Below are 24,195 nucleotides of genomic sequence, written 5' to 3' on the forward strand. Positions count from 1 at the left end.
TACACATCTCAATTTATATTATAGCTGCCTATTGTACTGCGTGGGGGCCATCAGTATTAAAAAAAATGGAATTAGTAATTTACTGTATTATCAAATATATGCATGGAAAACAAGTGTTCTAGCGAACCTCTAATTCTGAGGACAGACCAGTGAATAAGCATTGTAAGGGAATAAGGCAAACATGGTAAATACTACTCTCCATAAAAGAGGAACCTAGAATCCTCTAACGTTATGTAATGCAATGACTTCTTGGTCTTGATCCCCCTAGTTCTGCCTTAGGCACACATAAACCAAATATACGGTACTCTAGTTCTTAAAAATGTCCGTGTTGTGATGCACCTCTGGAGGTGATTAAGCAGCTAAGAGCTTAATCACAAGGCCAAGCAGGCCTCTCCAAACTAATGGCTCACTGTAAAAGAGGTAAATTATATATGTAGTTGAGTTTCAAAGAAAAAAATCAGAAGAGCAGGAGGAGTGTTAATAAATCTGCCCTCTGATGAGAATATTCTATTACAAAATCATTTGTAAGTGTATTAACCTGTAAAAACGAATTGCTGATGGCTTCATGGATTTAAAGAGATTGTTATAGAGGGCTATTAAATACAAAAGAGAATACTCATAACAAGTAAAGAGTAGAAAGTATACACTGGAAGTTAGGACTATGTTTTCTCTATCACATCCACAGCATTCATGCTGATATACAGATACTAATTATGAATGCATTTACATGTTCTTCCCTGTTTCATAAATTCTACTTTGCGACCCTTTTTCTTCTTCACTTCTCACAAATCAAAGCTTCTATGTTACTATTTGGTAACATAATGGATGACTGAACAGCTAGCGGGACTGTAAGTTTGTGAGAGGTTTGAACCTCGATAATGTGCAAACAAGATTTTTTAACCGGTAGTAACTTTTACTTAGTAACTTTTTTCCATTCATACCCATTTAATTCATTCATTCTATTATTAGATTATGCCAGTTAGATGAGGCAATATCTTTTAAAACTATGTCTTTTATAACTAAGGTCTTTATACTGTGATATATTTATGTGTTTTTGTCAGGTAAATTCTGAATACAAAAAAAATGTACTGAGATACATTGAAGAGATTTGAGGGGAGAAGTGAGACGGACGTTAAGAACTAAAAATATGCAAACAGTAAATACAGAATGAGAATGCTGCTATACAAACTGAAGGTTTAAGAGAGCCCTTCAACCAAAACAACATAGATGCTGATGATGCTGATGAATCAACAAGCACCATTTTTAGATCCTAACTTGAAGCTGAGGCTTTTCTAGTTAATATTCTTCATAAAAACATATATAAATTAAAAAAAAAAAAAAAAACAAGCACAGAACTGGAAGGCAGTTAGAGAGGTTGGCTGCTAGGGCACATTCAAGTCTGTTCTTCACAATGTACATTACTAATACCATTGTAAAGACCACTCTTCCTGCAGCATTGTCTGCATGGCTTTTATGTCTTTCTTCCCTGGTGTTTGCAGTGTAGCAGCCTTGTGATCTTTCTAAGAAACAAACATGCAGAAAAAAAAAAAAAACCCACTAGGGCAAGATGACCACAAGTCCACAAGTCCAAGAGTCTCGGCCAATGTAAGATGCTTCAGTATTTTTTGGTGTTGGGTGCAAATAGAGAGAACCATGATACAAGCTTAAAATAATTAAGAAAAACAGCATGAAGATCACAAAGTAACTAAAACTTTGGGGAAAACCAGAATGACAGCACCATCCTTGCATTTTTTGAGACGTCTGCATGAAATACAAACATCCTCTGACCACGTATTATCTGTTCTGCGAGTGGAGAAGAGAGAGTAGGATTGAACATCCATTGGAACAGCTATCAGCAATATATATTGAAGATTTTTTTTTTGTTATGAAAAGAATCATTCCTTTGCCATGAATTCCTTTGTTAACATGCAATTTCTTTGGTTTTAACCTTTTTAACAAACAAAATGTTCTAAACATGCATTTAATAATTTGTATTAAAATAAGACCTCTTGGACATACTTTGTCATTTCAAAATAGGCACTTTACACCTATGAATATGCAGCAAAGCCACAAATGCCTTGGTCAAGAAGTTTCACCCCTCTTGAATTGACTGATGATATCATATGTTCTAGGAATATTTTTATCATCTGGCATGTTGCTCGGCACCATATGGCACAGCACACTGACAAGAAAGAAAGGACTAGTTTTAAATATTATATATATATATAGGTAGATAAAAATAAATGTTATACTTCAATAGAAGTATAAAGACACTATTGCACAGTTCTGTAATTGTTATTACAGTAAGGGATCATTGTGAAAGGTATTTGCTTTGTTCACACACTGAAAGGAGTAAAAACTTTCAGCAGTAAAGCATGAAGTAGTTTCAAAAAAAGGAAAGAAATGCAGCCCCTCAAGAAGAGCTTGTACTGAATGCAACACTTCTTTTCTCACTTGGTATTGCTTCCTTTTCTAAGATTTGTAATCATTGCAGTAATAACATATTAACCCTTTCTCTTAGAATTAATTCCCAGCAACCAATTCAGATAGTACATTTTACGGCCATTTGTAATTTGTAGCTAGGTCAATAGCTCCAGTTCTAACGGTACTGAGTTTGCTGCTTTTTTTCCCAAGAAAACTTTTCTAAGGGATGCTCACTGTCACTTGGTATTAATGTATGTTAATGTACATACATATGATCTTTCCTGTTTCCATCATTATTTAGGTAAAATGGCATTATGAATTGTGTGAAATACTGTACAGAGCATTTGTATGTATTGAAATATAAAGTCTATTTAGCATTATCTTTTTCATGTGAGCTGTGGAGCCAACCACCTGGCTAACTGGTATAGAAAAACATTTAGCACAGAATAATCTTATTGAAAATCCTCCTTTCCCATGAAATCTTCTTAAGTCTGCTTGCTTCAATCTCAGATACTACAAAATCTCAATGAACTCCCTAACACAACAACAAGCCAGATTGTGAAGATGTGACTGGAGAAAGTTTAAATATATTCTCTACTAGTATAAAAACAATAACTCAGTGACCTCCTCATAATCATCTGCTACTGCATTTGCTCCCTTTTTCCTTCGTAAGTCACCAAGAATAAGATACTGAACTTCTGAAACATTTTATGGCATCTTCCTGTCCTTTCACTGTGACTTAACTGCTTAAACATTTGTCTATATTAGGGTTTTTCCCAGGTACGTGGGTCTGTTCTTCCTCTCTGGGGGAAGCAGGATGTCTGATCCCAATGACTCAAGGGTCCATTTTCCTCTCAGCTCCATATCCTCCCCACTTCTAGCAGCCTACACACAGAAGTCTACCACCACCTCCCCAAGAAGTCTGTGTATACGAGCCAGTGATTTTCAACTCTGCTTCTCTTCAGATCTTCACTAATCTTTTCCATGCCTGCAAACGATCTGTATTAGCCCATCTCAGAAGATATGCTGCACTCTTCTACTGCTTGTTTGGCCTTGCATTGGCACTCTCCCATCCTTCCGCTCAGGCTCACTGTTCTTGGTAGAAAAAAAAATCTTTTCCTAGTTCCTCATCTTGGAAATTGTCTTTCTCTCTCCTCCTCACCAAATCCCCTTATCATTTAAGATTTTAAATGAAATTACAAAGTCTGCCTCTGCTTACAGTATTACTATGATAGTATACCTGCATTAGCCTAGCACAGTATAATAGCAGAGGAAAAAAGTTATTTAGTGATATATTTTTAATATTCTTATATTGTCATCTACTCATTAAAGCTGAAAGTTCAAAAGAGCTTGAAACAAATGATTAAATGACATTTTAAAATAAGCAATATAAACAGTATAAACAGTAATATATAACGTAATGTGCACAAAACACAGACGTACTAATTCCAGTCCTTTAAGATTAGTGAGACTGCAGAGCAGTGCCAATACTGGAATTGCAGTGATTGCACCATTCTAACAGGCACAAGGTAGATGCAGAAGTAACTGAGAGCTCCTGAAGGTCACAGCTCCTGCAGGTCTGTGCTTGGCTCGTGCCTGGGATGGCAAGACGGATCCCAGCACTTGTTCTTGCAGGGTTCTTTCTTTGCCCTGCCTGCTGCATTACAAGCAAGGAGGGATGCAGGCTCATGTTATGGATTACTGTTTCTGGGCTTCCAGATACTACTGCCCAAGGACACCACAGTCCTGCCCATCTTGCCACATTTTAGGGCTGCACTCATCTAAAAGCCTCTATCTGGTAGGCAAAACACAATTATTTTGCTGAGATGTTTTTATTTGGGTTCCAGACATAAAAACTAGAGTTTCCACATCTTACCAGCACTACTAGTACCCTACCAAAGATGGGGGTAACTAACCTGAACTTTTTCTATGACACACATAGACAAAATAAATGTTGGGGCTGGAAGCTTTTACTGCAATCACCAGTGATCCCATATGGTTTTCAATGGACAGCTCTAAACACAACAGTTCTAAAGTCTCCAAATGCTAAGGGAAAGTTTAGTGAATATAGTTTGGGAGAGAAAAATTAGAAAGAAAAAGTGTGAATCAGATTGAAAATTCTTGAAGATCACCTAGATTTCTGCTAGCATGTGCACACACACACAAAACGAAAACCATGCAGTGTGAGTCAGCACAAAATAAAGGCACCACTTACTAATAAAATCTAAGGACAGAAGGGGATATGATACAGATATAATGGGAAACAGAGTCTTACTTACAGACTGTACTTTCCAGTCTTCACTTCTAATAGTTTTTCCCCTAGGTATTTAATAGCCCTCCACAACAATTTCTCTCAACCCATGAACCTACCAGCAACTTGCTTTTGCAGGCTACATACTTCCAAATGAAAAGGCAACAAACATGGTAACATGGTTAGGGTTGGAAGGACTAAAGATAACGAGAGGATACTAGGCACGCTAGAAATTGTGAAAAGAAGGAAGACAGTGAAGATGCTTTTCCTCAAAAAGAAAGGGTCATTTTGTCAAAATGACTCTCAGGAACTTCTGCCTAGCCTGAAAGAGGAGGGGGGAAAAAAAGTAGTTTTGATTCATAGGGCAAATTCATCCTGCCACATTTGTGTTTTTGCAATAGAGTCTCGTTAAGCCTGTTTATAATAGGAAGCTACATACAGCCAGACAGGGCCATACAGAGCAAAGTGGATATGGAGTAGCCACGACGAGCCCCCAGGGCCCGAACATGGACTCTGGCTCGTTTTTGTAGAGACCTGGTGTAAGATCCCTTGCGGCAACAGCTGCAGCACAGCGTCCTGGGCTGCCACGGAGCCGCCAGCTGGGACTGATTAGAAGAGAAACCACTTTCCCATCCAACAATAACAAAAAAGAGTCTCTTAAACAGAATCAGATACTACTGCTGCTCAGTTCGGAATGAACAAGCTTGGGAAAACTCAGTTAAGTCTTAAGTGAAGAAAGTAAAGTTTCTCCTTCTTCGAGGAGAAACACATAGCAACCACCAATGCCTAGGAAACAGTAAAGCCAGGTTCTAGACACAGCGTCCTATATAGGAGGATGAGGAATCTAAGGAAGGGGCTACCAGCAAAGACAGGACGCAGGTCTGGAAGATGCATGTTTGCAAAAGACAAATTTATGGTGGTGGGCAGCGCACTGCTAAGCAAAGTGCCGGAGCTTACTTCAAACAGGTCACAGTAGATGCTCTCACAGTTTCCTGGATTTCTAACCACACTCATCCTCAGAACACACTTACCCTTAAAGAGGCAGTGTAGAAATGTCTCCTCAAAAATGGAAGACAGACAGAAGTCCTCTGCCATCAGTCCCTCTCCCTGCAACTGAGTCCACCAGTTGTTCTGTTGTCTCTCACTAGAAACAGTGATTCATACATGTCATCATTAATTTCCAAAAAATGCTCTTTATTGCTTTTCACTCTGTTTAGGCACCTCCTAGTGCCACAGTTAGTGAGGAGCAAAAGGAGTCCAGCAGGTCGGTAGAAAGCTGAAACATCTTGATAGCTTCTAGCCACCAATCAGGATTTGCATTAAAAGAGCACTCGAGCACTTAAGCATGCAGCTTATTTGCACAATATCATCAAAGCTAATTTCTCAAGCATGCATTTACAGAGCAAAGGAAAAGAGGCCAGCTTACTCACCAAAAAAAAAAAAAAATTCAGGCTTGGCCTCAACAATTAGTTAGTGAAGGATTCAACATATAGCAACTGTATCTCATCAGACTCATCATCAGGCTTGAAAATCCTCTAAGGATTAACTTTTCAACAAGGGCCACTTTAAAATAAAAATTTGTTCTATCTACTGACTGCTTAAATATTTTCTGATGAATTAATATCCAGAATCAGGCATCATCTGCATTTCTAAAATATTTGTAAAGCCACCAATACAATTTTACTCTGAAGGAACATTTGTGTTCATCTTAGATTGTTCAGTTCAGAAAGACATGGGTGCAGCCAGTGTTTGTCCGAGCAGTTACTGCACGAGAAGCTTCTCTACTTGTTCTCTAACTTTTATAACTTCTGTTAGCAAAGTTAATATTGCTGGCATGCAAACCTCTATGTCTTTATATCAATTAGTTTCTAAAGTGGTGGAGGAAGGCTAATGAATTGCAGAGTTACACAGAAAAATAGAGATTTACTTAAGCCAATTTAGTGTATTCTGTGTACTTAATGCAAATGGATGCTCAAACGTACATCTTTTTTGTTTGCTTCAGAACAGAAAATAAAAGAAGTTTTATATGTGCTATCAATATAGCTGAATATGAGCAATACCTAGGTTAAATGAAAAGAACATAGCCCACCAGAAACCCAAATTCTAGGACACAGGGACTTCCGTTAAGTGCTGTCAGTGTGCAATTCCATCATCCATGTGGAATTCCAGCATCCCACTCAGGCTGTCAGGATTTAAATGATAACAACAGCGACTTTAGCAGGAAAAATTAAAGTCTGTTAAAGTCTCTAGCAAAACTTCATTTTGACATATAATGAGAACACCATTGGCCTCAAGGATTTTTATTTATAAAGATTTTGTAAAAAATTACATAGAATGTGTAATAAAATTTCCTCTTATGTATCAAGTTGTTCTTCTATTGAATATTAAAGCAACTTTGTGCACTGCCCATATGAGATTTTAGGATAAAACAATTCTAGTAAATGGATATTTTTCAAAGCCAATTTGAGTGGCTCTAAACACTTGTTCGAGTGAGTAGAAAAAATCTAGCCATGGACTGAAAAGAAGGACAGACACATGGCAGCTAAAACTCCATGAAATATTCTGTAAATCTATGGGTATATATTAGCAACAGAATAAACACCCCCCTCCAACTTCTGACAAAACTGAAAACATGGAAACAAAGATGTTAGTTAAACAACCCCCTTCTGGAAGAATGCTAATTAATTTTTATAGGTTACATTTTCTTGATATACCGAAATCAAAATGACACAGCCATTTGTTTTCCCTGGCAAAGTCATGCACATCACTGATTATTCAGGTTTTGAAAACTGTGTATAATACATACTACCACCTACACAACAGCACAACGCTGACATTTCAGCACAGAACATGTTGAAGCAGTATTTCTGTACTGGAAAAAAGAACAACTAACAAAGACATTTCCTAGAAGGTATCCATCGACGAGGAGAGAATAATGTATAAAACATGTGCCTTTCCTTGAGAGCCTGAGGTTACAGACGCCTTTTATACCACATCATGTTCCCAACATAGCAGATCTGGTGGAAGTTCCAGGTTGAAAAAAGGAAGAGCAATTTTATTTGATTTTATGCAACAGTGCATTTATCAAGATCTTGCAGTAATTTTTGCATGGCAGGGGACATTTATGAGAATTACAATAAAAAGCTACTTAAATGTTTTTGTTCCATATTCTTTCTTACTTTAAATTATCACAGTTGCCATTTAAAATAAGATAAAATTACTGCATTCTTAATACCATGTCAACAATCTTGTTATATTTGCTTATGAGTGGACCTTTACATTCCATATGTCAGAAAGCCCCAATGATCCTACCTACATGTACATGGGTCTTCTCTCCAGATAACTTTCAAATTCACCAGTTAATAAAAGGCAGAGCACCCTTTGTATGCTCACTGTTAAACATGATAGATGGTTTCTGCCCTGCAGGAGACAGACAGACTGGGTATTATTTTAATCTGTTCTGTAAATTAGTAACTTGAATGAAGTCAGTCCAAAACTGGTGCAAGTACCATAAAAACTAGGCTGTACCCCCACAGGGTGCCTGGCAGTAGCAGAAGGGTGAAGAACTAGCTTTGCTTTCTAAGGAGAGGTGTATGCCAGGTGCTGTTACACATAACACAGGGAAATTAGGTAGGCTGACACAGAAAAGGAATCCCAACATCTATTCTAAATCCTCTCTGAAGTCTTGACTAATCAGCCTGTGAACACGAAGAAAAAAAGGTAAGGGCTTCTCATGTCATTATATTCTTCTGTGGCATAAGAGGCTAAAGTTTTTGATAAGCTTTACCTGTGAACATTCAACATTTTATCTTCAGTGCGCTCTTGTCAAATAACGATGAGGCTACATCACTACAAGCAGCCCGTGAAGATCTCCTACTGGTACAAAGCAGCAACCTCCCTACTCCACCACAGATCACATGCTTTAGATATCACCAGGACATACAAAAGATCCTCAACATGTGATAGTTACAGCATTACTGCATTCATATCACAAATACAGAGAAAGTCAAAGAATGTGCAGGTCACTCTGATGCTTTTGGTGATTCCATCATCTGCTTTGTCATCTCAAACACAGAAAATTCACATACTCTGAGGGCCGCAGTCTTAGGATACTTCTCTAGCTTATGGATTACTTACTGTGAGGGCCACAGTCAGAGGATACTTCTCCAGTTTATGGATTACAAATTTTAAAAAAGGCTTCAAAGGGTTCAACTTTCCCAAACACTAAAACAAGAGTCCTTTTGCACAAGCCAAGAAAATGATCGTACCCAACGTCTAAGAGAATAAGATTCAGACTGCTTAGAAAAGTGTCCCTCTGTATAATTCTGGAATGGGCTCTTAAGCAGACACCATTCAGCACAATTTATAGAAAATATAAACTAACTGATGGGCTTCACTATTGCATTGACAGAAGATGGGGAATGTGCTCTTGGTAGCTAGCAACACACAACGGTTAGCACTGCAGAGCTGGGAAGATGTTTGCGAGACCAGTCATCATTTTCACAGTGTGAGGAATATGAGTAAGTGCCTTACAGTCAGGGGGATACAACCAGCATACTTATAAGCCATCTCTACAATTCAAATACACATACAATATTTCATATGAAAGAGAACTTAAAATCATACTCAGATTTTAACTGTCAATCATCAAGTAATATTCATATGGAAGTGAAAGCTCTGTTTTTAAGTAACCACAATTACCAACCAAGAAGTGGTCTCATTTACTCATCATCTCTCAACTTTCAGGACACTAAATCTCCTTTCAAAATACTGAATTCTAAGTCCTTCAAGACTGATGAATAAAGACAACTGTATGAAAACTGCACTTTGAAAGTCTGTTTAGAGCACGAAGCGAGTACCACATTTTTTTTTTCCCTCAGGAAGTAGTAACATTAAGGTGAGGCTACACTGTTCTATATTCTGTATCACTCAAACCAGCAATTCACATTTACCTCAGGAAGAAAGTGCTGATCTATCAAAAAGTGAACTAATGCCCATCTTAAAGCACAAATCCCACCAAAATCAGGAGTTGCTGACATGCTTAAAATGAAATTCAGTTCACTGGATCACAGCAGAATAGAACTGTTATGAAACCCAACTAAGTAATTTGCAAATATTATCTGCCACATTTCAGAGATGGGGGAAGATGAAGTCCAGCAGAAGCAAAGAATTTTGTGTGTTTTGGAGCTTCATGCCAATGTTTGCAGCAAGATCTACATCCCCTGTATGGCCTCCTCTGCCCTACTTGTCAGCAATGCCATGTGAGCAGACATGTCATGACCAGACATACTGAACAGGTTGCTCAAACACAACCAGCTATTACGGCTATTCCCCTCTTGCTGCATTACTGCCCCTGCCTTAGGGCTGCTGCAAGCACAGCTACGTTGGTGAGAAATGGGAGAAGAGGGATGAATCAGAACCTATGCAATACAGCCAGGGTGGCAAAACCTTGTCTGCATTTAAAACAGAAGAACCACAATTCTTGCATTTCTTCATTACAATGGGATCCTTAACCACTGTATATTTTCATTTTACAGAACACAAATCTGCTTGCATTACAAAATCCAAAGCTATTTCTTGGTAGAAATAGGACCACATACTAGAGCTCTGTTTCCTCTTCAAAAGCCCAAAGCATCAAGATTTGCTGTGATTTTGAACAGTTTTTCTTATGCAAAAGTATTTCAATTGTCACTGAGGCTTTATGAATTAAAAAAGGGTAAGTGTACAAATACAGCATACAGAAACCATTAATTCAATTGCCTCTATCATAAAACTGCAGTCACTGTAAAAATCGTACGACATGAACAAGTATCAAAGTTAAAATCTTAGACATGATGAAATTAACAGAATACCTCAACTGTCTACGGTAAGGTCCAAAACTCACGTCCAGCACTGTCTGCAGTATTAAAAAGTCTGATAACGGACTGTTATTTAAGTGCTTAACATGTCCTAAAAGAAAACTAAGAGCGTTAGAGGCCTAAAAGTTAGAAAATGGCAACTGTAGTAAACACTTAGGTTGATAATCACTATACTGCGGAAGATTGTGAAAAAAAGACACACAAATGTAGAACTGGGGAGCTAGGAGGAGCCTTTGGGAAGGATTAAGGATGTTCCTGCCCTTTCAGCCAAATCCACAGGAAAGGGCAGGAAGCAGAGAGATGTTTCTCTTTCTATTGCATATAGATTGTCCTAATTTCCTCTTTCATCACGTCTCTTGCTGACTGGAGGCATCACAACCCGACTGTAGGTTTTATCCCATCAACTGAGAAATACATCCTAGATGAGAAGATCAGAGGGGAATAAAGGGCAATTAGAGGCAGTGGGCGGCAAGGAGTCACATCTTCAGACAGCTGCACTGAGGCGCCAGGCAGAATTGCCAGGTGACTTATCAACAGAAGAGCTTAATTCTTTTATTGTCATTTTGTCTACGAAAAATCCCCTTACAGGTTCCAGTGTGATAAAAGCAATTAGTAAAATTCATTCAAATGAAACACAGGAGGGTCTCATTAGCCTCGCTTACCCCCTGAGCAGGGCAAAGGGAATTGATGAGGACTGTTCCTAAACACCATTGTGAATTTTGTGAACACTAAAAAGAAGACAAAATTGAGAAATTCTCTTCTGACATAAATCTAGCATTATCTGTAGCCAAACTCCTCAGTCAAGTTATAATCATTATCAGCTGAATTACAGTAGTGCCCAAGCACCTTATTTTAATTATAGAACTCACTGTGCTTTTGCTTTCCATACACCGACCCAGGCTACTTCGACCCAGGAAAATGAACCAGATGATCATATTCTGTCCTGACTTGTGGTAAAATTCATACTTTGATAATTAACTGATCTCTCTCCCTTCTAACTCCTTGAGAAATAAGCTCAGTGCCAAGGGCAGGGAAGGTTCTCCAGTACCTCGCTGCCTTAAAAGGATTTAATATTTACATACACAAAAAAAGTCAAAATATAGCAGGGCTACATCTCATATCTGATTGGAGGAGCTGGAATTAAATAGGAAGAGGGGTACAAATTATCACAGGAGAGGCGACAAGGATTTTGCTATCCAGACCTTTTGTTCTTGGCCACTGAGAAAAGCCGATGGGTGAGGGCTATGTCCAGGAATGATAGGGCAGCCACCATTCCTTTTGGAAGCTACCAAGACTGTAGTGCTCACAGGCATTTCCACCTTCCTGCCACTTCTAATGTTGCAGCCTTCACTGAAAAAGAAGACAGGTTTGAAGTCTTTAATTCAACAACTACTGATGGACTAATGCTGTATCTCTAGAGGTTATTTCCAACATCACCAATTACCGACAAAGTTGGATCTATAAGCATACTATAAGCATTTTCACATGGTCCAGTGATGGAAACCATCTGACGTTTTGAGTCAGATGTATTCATGCTGCTAACAATTACAACAAGAAAATCTTCCTGGGATTTGTATTAAATGAACCTTTTAGCTACAGTTTAAGTTGGCTTATTCCTCATATTTTTACAATATAAAGCACATGTGAGTCTCTGGAACTGTTAAACACAATTTGGATACATGATATCATACATATTCTTGGCTCCTAAATGATAGTCTCGGAGGTATTATTAAGAACAAGAAACACTGAAATAGCCTACAAACAACAAAACCAAGATTTTAAAATGTTTAAGAAAAAAAAAAAAAAAACACCAAGGCTTTGGTTCTTCTGATCCCATGTGAATAGTCTCTGTATTTATAGAAAGCTGGCTGCCCTTCTCCTTACTTTCCAAAACAAGCAACGCTCAGGATATAGAGCAGCAGCAGCAGCAGCCAGCACAGATACTGGTCAATACAAAAGCTCTTCGGGAAAGAGGAAAGAGCACACAGCAAGCTGTTTCAATCCATAATGATTTGATATCACCATGATTAAGTACCTGTGGCAGACAAGCTTGCCAGCACTTTTAGAGGAAATCATTCCTTCTAGAAGACTTTCATCCCTTCTAATTAAAACTCTCCAGTGTTTAAAAGACGTAAGACTGTTTTCAACTACCATTCCAAAAACGGCAAGATTAGTCAGTACAACAATCTACAGGAATAAGCAGTGGAGTATTCGCCATTCAAAGTCTTTCAGCAGGAAAAAAATAAGCAGAACAATCTATCTTTCCAAGATGTCCTACTGAAGTTCAAGCACAATTTAATTTAATTTCATTGATGCAGAAAACAGCAAAGGCAGGAGACTTATCTGTGACTCAAGTGACAGTAACTGAGCTTTACCTGAGGTGTGTTTCTAGGAACAGAACATGAAGGTGTGTTCGATTTCTCCAAATGAGAAATCACCAAGCCAGGAAGCCTGAACTTCTTTCTGTGCCCAGCAGATTCTCAACATTTTGTCTACTTGCTTCTTAGTATTGCAGACCCAACAGAAGAAACATGCACAGTTTTATTTTAGAGTCTTCATAACAATAAGCCTTCAAGACCCTAAATTTATTACATATGCTATGGTTGTATCCAATGAAGTCCACAGGTTATGAAAGAAAATTCTTTTTTCTCTAGTAATGTGATAACATCAAATAGGATCTAGCAGTGTTTTCACTACACAGAATGCAAGAAACTAAACAGCTTATGGAAGAGAATTCTGACTCATTCACATATGCAAGAATTTCTTTTCTTGAAGCTAAATTAGCATTTTCCTAACTTGAACCAGCAATGCTAGAAATTCAGCTGTCTGTTCAACCACAAAACAGCCATTGCGCAAACAGCTGCTTCTCAAACCACTGAGTATTGACACGGGGAAATTCTCCAATCCTGCTGTGAACAATTCTGTGTCGCTCATTAGCAGTGGCAGATAATTCAACATGACTTTAAAACATATATCATGCGTGTGCTGCTAGGATATGAACTTCAATTTTTTCCCATTTAGGCTTCAGAGTAGGCCCAGACTCTGTAACTGCTACTGAAAAGCCCAAACAACTTTGTTTTTGCACTAGTATGCACTGTAGGCTAAACTCCATTAGATACAGACATCTAAGCCCCAATGCCATTGGAGTAGCATCTTTCAGGCATGTATTCGAGGGCAGAAACAGCAGCAGGTACAAGTCCATCTTCACAGCAGATGCCTTTTTCCTCCTTGTTTTGCTCCAGGATTGATTCTACTGGTTCATCATATTTTACAATTGGTTCTTGGATGATTCCTGAACTGTGAGACATTTTCACTTCCCATACAGCTACACAGCTGCTCCTTTTCTGAAAGGATTCCCATACAAGAACTGCAGTGCAGGGCCTGGCAATATGCCTCACCCTCAGCTGTAGGGCTGGGAGCTTTTGATATCTAAGCAAAACAGTTGTAATCCTGAAAACTAAGCCAGACATCTGAAAATCTTTTAAAAACTTAAAAAATTCCCATCCAACAAAATAACTGAAGTTTTCAAAAGAAGTATGGAGGAAACACATAGGAAGAAACAAATACTGCTACCTACACAAAGGAAAGCAAACCTTCCAGAAACGCTTTTTCTGTCTTTATGAAGCACAAGTCTGAAACAAGAGGCAGCATTTATAAAAGCAGGCCTATGGTCAGTAACCACCACAGATCAATTCCTGAACCACTGAAAGAAAACAAAACAAAACAAAAAAAACACACACCTTGTTGCTGGTTCTGCTGTTACTGAGCTAGTTTCAAAGAGGAATCCCAAAGCTTCTCACATGGAAAGGCCATATGGAGAGAATTTGTATGGCTATGATTTATCACACATCAGAAGCTCTGAAGAGGTGCTATTGTAACCCAAAAAAACATGCCAGCACTGAAGAGGAAGAACATGGAGCAGTACTTCCCAGCAAGGGAAGTGATGACCAAGTGCTATCCTACTGCAGCACCAGGTGAGAGGATCAGTAATGGAAGTCACACAAGCTGTCCCTGAAGGGATACCACATTTGGTCCTCCTTAGGTAAATGTTTTTCTTTTGTTAACCAGAATAAATAGGTACAAGTATCTGAAGAGACTGATCCTCCTCAGGGCCCTGCTGCTGAATTAAACAGAACATCTCTCTTGTCTTAACACACTGCTGTATACAGAGGGGCAAATCCACTCTTCTGCAGGCATATACACAAAAGGAAAGCAGGAAAAATACAAAAGATTGAAATGCCGACTGCTCAGGAACTCCATTTTAATTACAAATTCATTGTAATTTTTGTCTACACTGCTTGAAACAGCAGTAGTTTGTTGCATTGAGATACATGGGTTCTTTCTTTGCATTTTTAAACTCATTAGTGCCCGAGTTAATAATTGCTGAACTTCTCCATTCCTGCACAGGGTTGAAAAGGGACCATCATTTTTTTTTTCTAAATGCCATGCTACTTAACAATAACAAAAATGGGCCAATTTTCTATAATCATTTTTACATGTATCATTCAAATTTTTCAAATTTTGATCTTTTTACTAGTCTTTCGGCCATTTTGCACTTGCAAGGCTAGGCTTTAGTGGGCAAGGCAAATGACAAATTAATCTGCAGCGATCATTCGGAAAATATCTGAGGAGAGCTCCTCTGAGATGCAAAGAACCAGAGTGAGGCAAGATCACCAAAGTAAGAGGTTTTCTAATTTTCTGGCTGCAGAAAATGAGATAGGCAACCGCAGTTAGCAGTGCTCCACTCTGCTCCAGCAAATAGTAGCAGATTGGCTCCTACAAACATCTCCAGGGAAGACTGCATGTATGCAGAATGAGGCTGTCAGCAAGGAGTTGGAGTAGCTTGTGAAAAGCATTAATACCATCTCTGACAGGTCCCTGGGATGTCACAGACCAGGAAGGAGATGCTCGTTCAACTTCTCGCTATGGACACGACCCTGCAATGTCACAATCTGGGTTTTCACGGCAGTGTCAGGAAGGGACAGCAGTGTAAATGAGAGGGCATTCTTTCCAACATCCCATTTTAGCTTCATTTTGCTCATCTGTTCTTCCTTCATCTGCCTCCATAGGATTACAGCAGGCTACCTTGTCAGGGTATCATGCAATATTCTCTGAAATCAAGAAAGACACATCCATTAAATTTAGCTAGAACCTCCTACTGTCAGGCTTACAGTATGAAAGATTTTTTTTAGAACATCGGAATATTGCTTAGGAAATTACAACATTAAATCACTAGAAGCACAACCATAGTGTTTTTTTTTTTTTTGCTGATTTAAATTACGAATAGAAAGTACGAGCAGTTAAGAGGAAACAAGATATGTTCTATATGAGAGCCAAGATTTTTTTTCCTGACATGTGCCAAACAAGAAGAAGAAACAGAAGAATCTGGCACCATTAAAAACAGTTTGTGGAGAAAGGAACTGAATATCTACAGCCAAGCTCCATGTGGTTTGTAAAAAGGAAACTTTTGTTTTATGGGACTCTCAGTCAGCCAAAATTCTCCCAGACGGCGTGCAAATGGATATTAGCCTAAAATCCTACATGCATCTTGTAGAAGGATCCATAAATGGTGGGGAAAGAAGAGAAAAAGGAACACTACCAAAGTTTTAAATCAAAATGCAAAATCTGCTTCACGGTTGAAAAAGTTAGTTTACCAGACATTATAATGTCATATATATGGTAAGTTTTTTGGAAAGGAAATACAGCAAGTTTTATTATGAAACTAGAAGTCAGGAAAATGAGTTCCAACCCTGGCTTCACTACCAGATAGCTCTATAAAACTTGAATAAAAGACAAAAAGACTGCCAACTTAAGTGTGAGATTTTCCTTAACTTCATACAGTGTATTAACACTGCACTTAGGCAGTTTCTTGCAGCTTCTGCATTCACTCACTACTTGGCATTACTATGCACCAGTTAAGTAAGTGAGTAGATACAGCACTGAGAGCAGTTGTATTGCTTTACTAAAATAAGCCCTACCTACCTTATTAATTAAAATACCTGCTTGACAAGAACATTTTATATGGGACAGTAATTCTCATAACTGAGCAAAATGTTGAAGTGATCAATAAGATCCCATATCTTAGCTGAATATTGCTACAAGACATGGCATTTCTGGCTCAAAACACTGAGATCTTGCACTTCACCATATAAGAAAAAGGGCAGGGAGCTCCTGTACATATTTAGAGGTGAAACTATGGAAGCATTTTTTTCATTGAGAGAGTTTTCCCTGGCAACTATCAGAGTGCCCTGTGGAGCATTCGGCCACACTGTACTTAAATCAGGAGGAAAACACACTGAGTTCCATTTTACCACTGAGGATCATAGGCATAGGGCAGGAATTGGCACTACAGAAGCATTCACGTCCCTCCTTGGACTGAAATCACTTCTCCCTGTGGGAGTTAGAGGCCCAACTAGTTGTATGGGCCTGGGCTCAAGTCTTTCCCACATTCTCATGGGTGGAGCTCAGAAGGTAATATCTTAGTTTCTACCACTGATTAAAACAGATTAGATGGCAATTTTCACCATAATGTTTGAAGGAGAAATAATGTCTACTCTAAGAGGACACCAGGATTAAGATTTGCCCCTTTGGGTCTTCTTTCATGTCATCCTTTTTGCTCAAATTCTTTCAGCTGAGGTTTGCCATCTGTGGTCCCCGCTTCCTATAAGCATGCTAATGAGCACAAGTCCAATTCATGAAGCATAGCATCCTGCACTCTAGATTTGCTTGGGTTTTCCTCATTCCTGCTTTTAGGACTGTCAGCTTGGAAGATGAAGGTAAGGGTTAACTGTTCACTACTTTCTGTGCCCTATGTTCATTTGTGCTGTAGTACTGTAGATGCCTGCCCCATGGTTCATGTTGCGCTGGAATAATAAACAGAGCTAAAAGTAATTCCCTTTAACTCTTTAATTTTAAATCCGCTAAAGAATAATGAACAGAAGAAAAAAAAACAAAAACTATTTCCAGAAAAAAGGTGGGTTTTATGATCATGATGGAAGGAAAGAACACTGTAAAAATAAAAACTATCATATTTTAGTGAAACCAGAAGTTAACAGTCCATATCAGCACTAAAAATATCTTCATTTCTGCTCCCCACACACATATACCAGAATGGCATATATTGATGAGTTCTGGAAGATGATCGAGACCAGACCAGGTACAAACCAAACCAGACCTCCTCCCTCTAAAGTAGGTCAAGAATATTGGGAGGGAAGGGAAACTGTTGCTAGGTGGCAGTGTACCTTAAGCAAAGAATACCGTAAATCATAGATTATTGGAAATTTGCTTTATGCTAAAAGAGGAGTCATCTCCAGTGTCATCTTCAAAGGCCTGGTAGAAACCCAAGCTGACATGGTATATGGGATAAGTAACAGAGGGCTGAGGACTGAGAAGCAGCACTGGGAAGAAGAAAAAAAAGAAATAAAAAGAGGAAAAAGAAAGAAAGGGCAAAAAAAGAGGAAAATACAAAAAGACAATAGAAAAAAAGAAGAAAAAAGAAAAATCTGTATTGAGGGACTGTGCAAAACTCACACCAGAACAGCTCCCCAGTTCTATTATTTCTGCTTAAGAACTGAGAAGCCAGTGAACTGCATCCTGCACATATTGAAAAGATTAGGGTTTGCTTACTTTGCTTTATTTGACCAGTGCTAAATTCTAACTGAAAAGAGAGGAATAAGCGTCCACCACAACTGGCCCCAGTATTGCATAGTAGACAGAAAAAAACATGAGCATGGTGGCTAGAGGAAGGTTTTTTAAGGTTATTTAAGAAACTGAAGTGTTACTTTTCCGCTTTAAACAGATTCAGCCTTTAGTTATAAACATTTAAAGAGGGGACAGCTAAGAGTGGACAACAAAATTAAACAAGAGGAGTCATGAAAACGTAAGCAGTGGTTACCATTCCAGTAAAGAAGATAGAGAAAAAGGTCTGTGCAGTAAACGCAAGTAAAGAAAAGATGAGGCTAGGTTTTTCTGATATCCTTCTATCTGTCCTTCCTGATGTTCCTTCCAACAGAAAACTACCTTAACATATTGCCTAAATTAGCAGAAGTGGTAAAAAAGACAGGCTGATGACATCTTGTGAACTACAATTCGCTTGGTAAGAGAGCTGTTAGCAAGCTCACAGCTTGTCACAGAGAAGGATAAGATGTTCCTGAAGGCAAGGATGAATTCTATATTCTTTTCAACAATATCAATCTGGGTTCAAGAGAGCAATGTTTTGGAAAAGTATTTAGATGAATGTGATTGGTATTCTGTAGGATTGGTATTTTGTAGGATAGAATAAAAGAAAAATGAAAGATGCTTTGCTCCACCAGAACATGAAATAGCCAGGACACAGCACAACTGTTGCTAGTAAAGTTATCAAGTATTTCTTCATGTTAACATTATTCTACAGTTACACTGCCCAGGTTTTTCAGACCTTTTTTTTTTTTTTTTTTTTTTCCTGATGCATTAGAAAAAGATCAAAAATAATGCATTAGAACAGATGTGCCCAACATGACAATTCTCATACTGCTGTAACGTAAAACTCTCCCAGGTTACATGTGGCACATATTGCATCATTCATTACAAATAATGCTGTGAAGTCTGTCGTAATAATTAGAATGCCAACTGTACTAATCCAAAATATTTCAGACAGGATAACTTCAACACAAACCATCACCTCACTTAGGACATGCTTTAGGTTTTCAAGCTGACATAATCCTCTTAAGGTTACTTTCAGGTTGGGTCTGTGTCTTCTTTATCTGACTTTGTGATGCATACCAGACCTACAGGATTCAGTCTGAACAGATAAAAAGATGGATCCAACTATTTTCCTTCCATTTTTTCCCAGTATCTCCCTAGCCAGAGCTGGCATTTTTAATCTGTGGTCAGTATGAGCCTCTGCCCTGCAAGGAAGGAGCTTCTGGTGGTTGTTCCCAAGCTGTTGATTAGAATTTGTGGTAATTTACAGTTACAGACAGGCAATAAACACAGGCAACCCAAAGTAAACATCAATTTGGATGGTAAAAAGCAGCATCCTGCCACACCTCAGGATGTCACTGGAAAGGCTCCTCATGGCAGCATCGTGCACCCGCAGAACCTGCCGTCACCTGCCCATCCGCCGCCCAGCCCACCGGATCGCACGCAGCCGGTGGAAAAACAGCTCGGAAGCAAAACCAAATCGTAAAGTTGGACCTGACTTAGTCATTTTATGGAGATGAAAGAGAATAATCTATAATCTCTTCGGTGGGAAGTGCTGTTGCAGCAGAAATACTTCTACAGCGGGGAACACAGAAAGCAAGCTGTGGAAAAATGCCTCTTCCCCAGCAAACTGGCTAGATAAGGTTTTCTTCATTAACCACTAAGAGGGAGAGCTCTCTGTAGGGGCACTGCGCCTCATGTGACACTGAAGTTTAATTCGAAATTAATTTTTCTGATATTAAGAAAACTTTTGTTCTTGTGCATTTCTTCTCCATCTGTCATATGAAACCTGGCAAAGACTCCAATTAGTTTCCTTTGTGCTATTACTGCTACCAGCACTCAAAGGCTAAACATTTATACAAAAGGAAATTCCTCTTCCTCTCTTTGCTGTCTCCCAACTGTGTATTTAAATATTTTTATAAGAAAACCTATACTGAACTCACCCTGAAATCTGGTAAAAGCTAATTTACACCAACTGCATTATAGAAAAAAAGTAGCAATAACTAAGTCAATACAACACACCCACCAGATTCTCACCAGAATCTTTTAAACAGCAATGAACACTAAATCTGAGAACAAGTGAAGAAGTAGGTAAGACCAAAAAGAGTGAAATCCTACTATATCCTTCGCTATAGACACTGGGGACTGATTTGGGTAATTTTTGTCATGGGGACATACAAATTCCTGTTAGGTTCTTGGAAGTGTAATTATAAGAGCCATGTGAGTGGTTCTGTTTCTCCTCAGTTGCGTAAGACAGAAACACAGACTGGTAAAAGAAACTTGTAAAACTCTTAAGTTAACACTTAGCTGTGTACTTTACTTACTTAATGTTTTCAGTTAATACACACATTTGACAATGGTAGCTAACCTTGTTAGAAATCAAGTATGGAAGTGGTAATGATGAAGTTTACCTTGGTGCCTAAAGTGCAACATACAATAGCATTACACAGCGATTGCCCACTCGTACAAGCACTCCAACGTCAGGGTAGTGTGTTTATTTTTTACACATATACCTCCATAGCTGACTAACAGTATTTCCTCTAGTGCAGACAAGCTCTACAAAGATGGACAGAATGGTTCAGGTTTCTCTCCACCTGCAAAATGCCCATGATCAAGACTATACCCTATGAGTTTGGGATTAGTTCATGCTTTTGGTAAATACCAACACTCCCCTTTCCTGATGTCAACAGGTTTCCAAATGTTTTTGTGGACACCTGAGGAGAAGGAAGGTAGCCTAGAATGAGGAGAAGGAAGATATCTGACATGTGGACAATACAAGACAAGGAAAACCCACAACCTTGCACCAAAACTGAGGAGCATAACAGCAGCCATGTCCTCGTTCCTTAGTCCACTGCACCCTTAGCACAGCCCTTCTTAGGGCTATATATCAGAAATAGCTGCTTCACAATATCCTTTCTGCCAGGCATCTCTCAGGACCATGCACGAATTCTCACATTCCTTTATGCTAAACAAACAAACAAACAAACAAACAGAAATGCACATTTTACTACAGCAGGGTAGTAGTTCTACAGCAGCAACCTGTGCTGCTGACTGTATCACAGCGAAGTTGATGGGGTTTGCCATGTTTTATTTCTAAGCCCTCGTGTATTCATGTTTGCTGTATCTGTTTAAATCCTGCGACATTTATCTCACAAGTAGTTTATTAACCAAACCAAAACAAACAATCAGCAGTTTGTTTTCTGGGGCAAGATAGCAAGCTCTGTTCCCAAGGTCTCCTGGATAATACCATTCTGATAGGAAACTAACGCCCTAACAATCTGGGGCCAAAGAGTTGATTTCAAAAACTCTACAGCCATGACAGTCATGCAAATAACCTCCAAATAATGTCATTTTACAGTCCTTTCTGCCTGCCACTTGCACCTAGCTCAAAGTCTTATAGGTAAGAGTTTTGCTTGCATTAGCGAAAGTACAGTCTGTAACAACTTACTAGAATTCCTCCTAGTAGCAGGCATAATTTTATAACATGACTGAGCCAATCTAACCCTAGCCCTAAAAAGATACCTGATCCCACTGGCCACTGGTCCATGTCCTCACTGTTTCCCTTTTGCCTCCTACCTCATTCTGGGAGCTGAACGGGCACAGAACAGCCCATGCAAAGGCAATAAACAGCTTTGTGCGGAGAACAAGCTCATGAGGGCTCAAATAAGCATCCCGGAGGAGACGGGACCAAGCAGCTGCAGCAGAGAAGGAGGAGCGACCTGTGCAGCTATTTGGACCGCGAGGCTGAAGCAGGAATCCGCATCCCATCCGAGCCAAGCAGTTTGTCTTACAGGACAACCCCACTCGAGCATTCAGTAAATGGATGTCTCTTCTGCACGTTTAAGGATGGATCAGACTCTCTTGGGAAGAATCCATTGCCATTCCACTCAGTGACCAAAGGCCCTCAGAGCTCAAAGCAAGAGATGCCACTCTTGCTCTTTCCTTCTTTGTTTTATCAACTTTTTTATACACAGTCTCAAAGTTATGTTCATTGGTCAAACAACCACCACATTGACTTTTTGACCTATTTTAGGTCATGGTCATGACCATGATAATGGTACTGCCTTTTCTTTTTTTGCACTTATCTATTCCTACGCCTTCCAAAAAAGCTATTAATGATTAGAAAACATAACTGTTAATTATTTACAAATACTGAGCTTTCTAATTGCTATCTGCTTCATTAGGTGATGGAAAAAAAGGAAAAACTCAGTAAATGCTGAGCTCTGCCCTTTTCCACCAATCTTTCATGTGTTTTTTTGTCATCGACTACTTAAAGAGACTAAGGCCTTAGCAACATGAGTAAAAAACACCTGGAAAAAAAAAACACACAGAGGCACCGTTCATAAAGAGCAGAAGAAAGAGTATTTCTGTTGTTGCAGACACTGTTGCTCATGTCCCAAAAATGTACACCTATTTTCTCCGGAGTTGTGAGGCCTGCAGCGGGAAGGGACCACAAGCAACAGCGCCAAAACCAGCTAAAAAGTCCGAGAAATGTCGAAGACTCAAGTTCAAGTTTGTTTGCTTGCAATTCCTAGCACAAAAGAAACAAAAAATTGAACGGCATTGGAAGCTCCGCAGGGCACCGCAGACTGGCCACGTCTGCTCCCGCCTGCAAGAGGCAAAATCCGGCGTCCAGCAAGCGAGCAGGGGCCACTTACATTCACGTGCCAATACGCCAGAGGCCGGGCTACATGAGATATGCATAGATATGTGCGCACATACATGTTATATTTATTTAAACACCCCGCTCCGCTCTCCTCCCGGCGGAGCAGGGCGCTCCGGGCTCCCCCCGCGCGGGTGCAGGACGAGCCGCCCCGGCCCCCCGCGCCGCCGCCCCCACGTGCGGCGCCCCCGGCGCTGATAGGGCGGCGCGGGAGCGGGGGGCGGGCGCAGGGCAGCGCGGCCCAATGCGCGGCCGCGCCCCGCGGGCAGCGCCCGCCCCGCCGCTCCGCGCCGCTCCGCGCCGCTCCGCTCCCCCGCGCGCCCCCGCCGCCCCGCTCCCCCGCTACCTCCTCCTCCTGCAGAGCGCGCACACGGCCCAGAGCAGCAGCGCGGCCGCGGCGGCGCCGCCGCAGGCGCCGAGCGGCAGCGCGTCGGGGCCCATGGCGGCAGCGCCTGCTTCGCCTCCGCTCCGCGCCTCGCCGGGCAGCAAAGTTTCGCCCGTCCTCCCGCTCCGCGTGCGAGAGGCGCCCGGCGCGCGGCCTCCCCGCCCACCCCGGGGCCAGGGGGCCGGGTTTGGCTGCTCCGCGTTGAACTCGGCGCGGGGCGACGCGGCCCCCGGGCGGCTCCTCCCCGGCGCGGCGGGGAAGCCCCGGCTTTTGTCACGGGGAGGGGAAAGGCGCCGCCTCGGCGAGAAGTGCCCCGAAACGGGGCCGGGGGCTCGGAGGTGGCACGTCCCGGGGCGGCGGGAGGCGGCCCGCGGGGACGCAGCGGCCGCCGCAAGCGCCCTGCGGGCTGCAGTGCCGCAAAAGGTGCCCAAAAGAGCCTCTTTTTCCCCCACCTGAAAGACTGCGGTTTCAGCTATCCCAGAGAGCAAGGCTTGGGTGCCAAAACGCAGCGTGTTCCTGGCAGGGCCCCTGTGTGCGCAGGGGTTGCCTTGGTGGGGACCGTGCTGGGGGTTTCTCCAGGTGATGGCCCCGACGGCGTTTTGGCTGGTGCTGCTGTGGTGCCAAGGCTTGATCAGTGTCCCCTGCTTAGAAACAAACCAACAAAACCTACGGGCACATTAAGGTTTATCTGAGGATGGGGTATGCAGAATGTGAAGAGTGAAGGAGACTGTGAAGTCTCCTACTGTGCCAAAAGAAGCCAGGGACAATCCCAAAGGTTGAGCTCCTACCCCATCCCGCAGTGCCGACCTCTCAGGCATGGTGTGTGGAGGGATGAGAGGGAAGGAGGTGGGAAGGGGCCCAGAGAGGTGAGAGGAGCTGGACTGGGGAGGTGAGATGGGAAGCTGAGCAGAAGGCAGCTTCGAGGTAGTGCAGA

The 24,195-nt window shown here is 40.8% G+C and overlaps 1 protein-coding gene across 1 annotated transcript in view; it reads right to left on the bottom strand.

The window, feature by feature from the left end:
- CYP7B1 (cytochrome P450 family 7 subfamily B member 1) overlaps positions 1–23,363 on the bottom strand; it is a 114,558-nt gene extending 91,195 nt beyond the window's left edge. The window contains exon 1 of the mRNA XM_088540143.1: positions 23,223–23,363. Within this exon, the coding sequence (XP_088396269.1) occupies positions 23,223–23,317 (95 nt within the window). The 5' untranslated portion in view covers positions 23,318–23,363. The remainder of the gene's footprint in view (positions 1–23,222) is intronic.
- Positions 23,364–24,195: the final 832 nt, after the last annotated feature.

The sequence above is a fragment of the Tinamus guttatus genome, unplaced genomic scaffold (assembly GCF_059628265.1).
Source record: "Tinamus guttatus ecotype Peru unplaced genomic scaffold, ASM5962826v1 Tinamus_guttatus_pri_ptg000056l, whole genome shotgun sequence".
NCBI lineage: Eukaryota > Metazoa > Chordata > Aves > Tinamiformes > Tinamidae > Tinamus > Tinamus guttatus.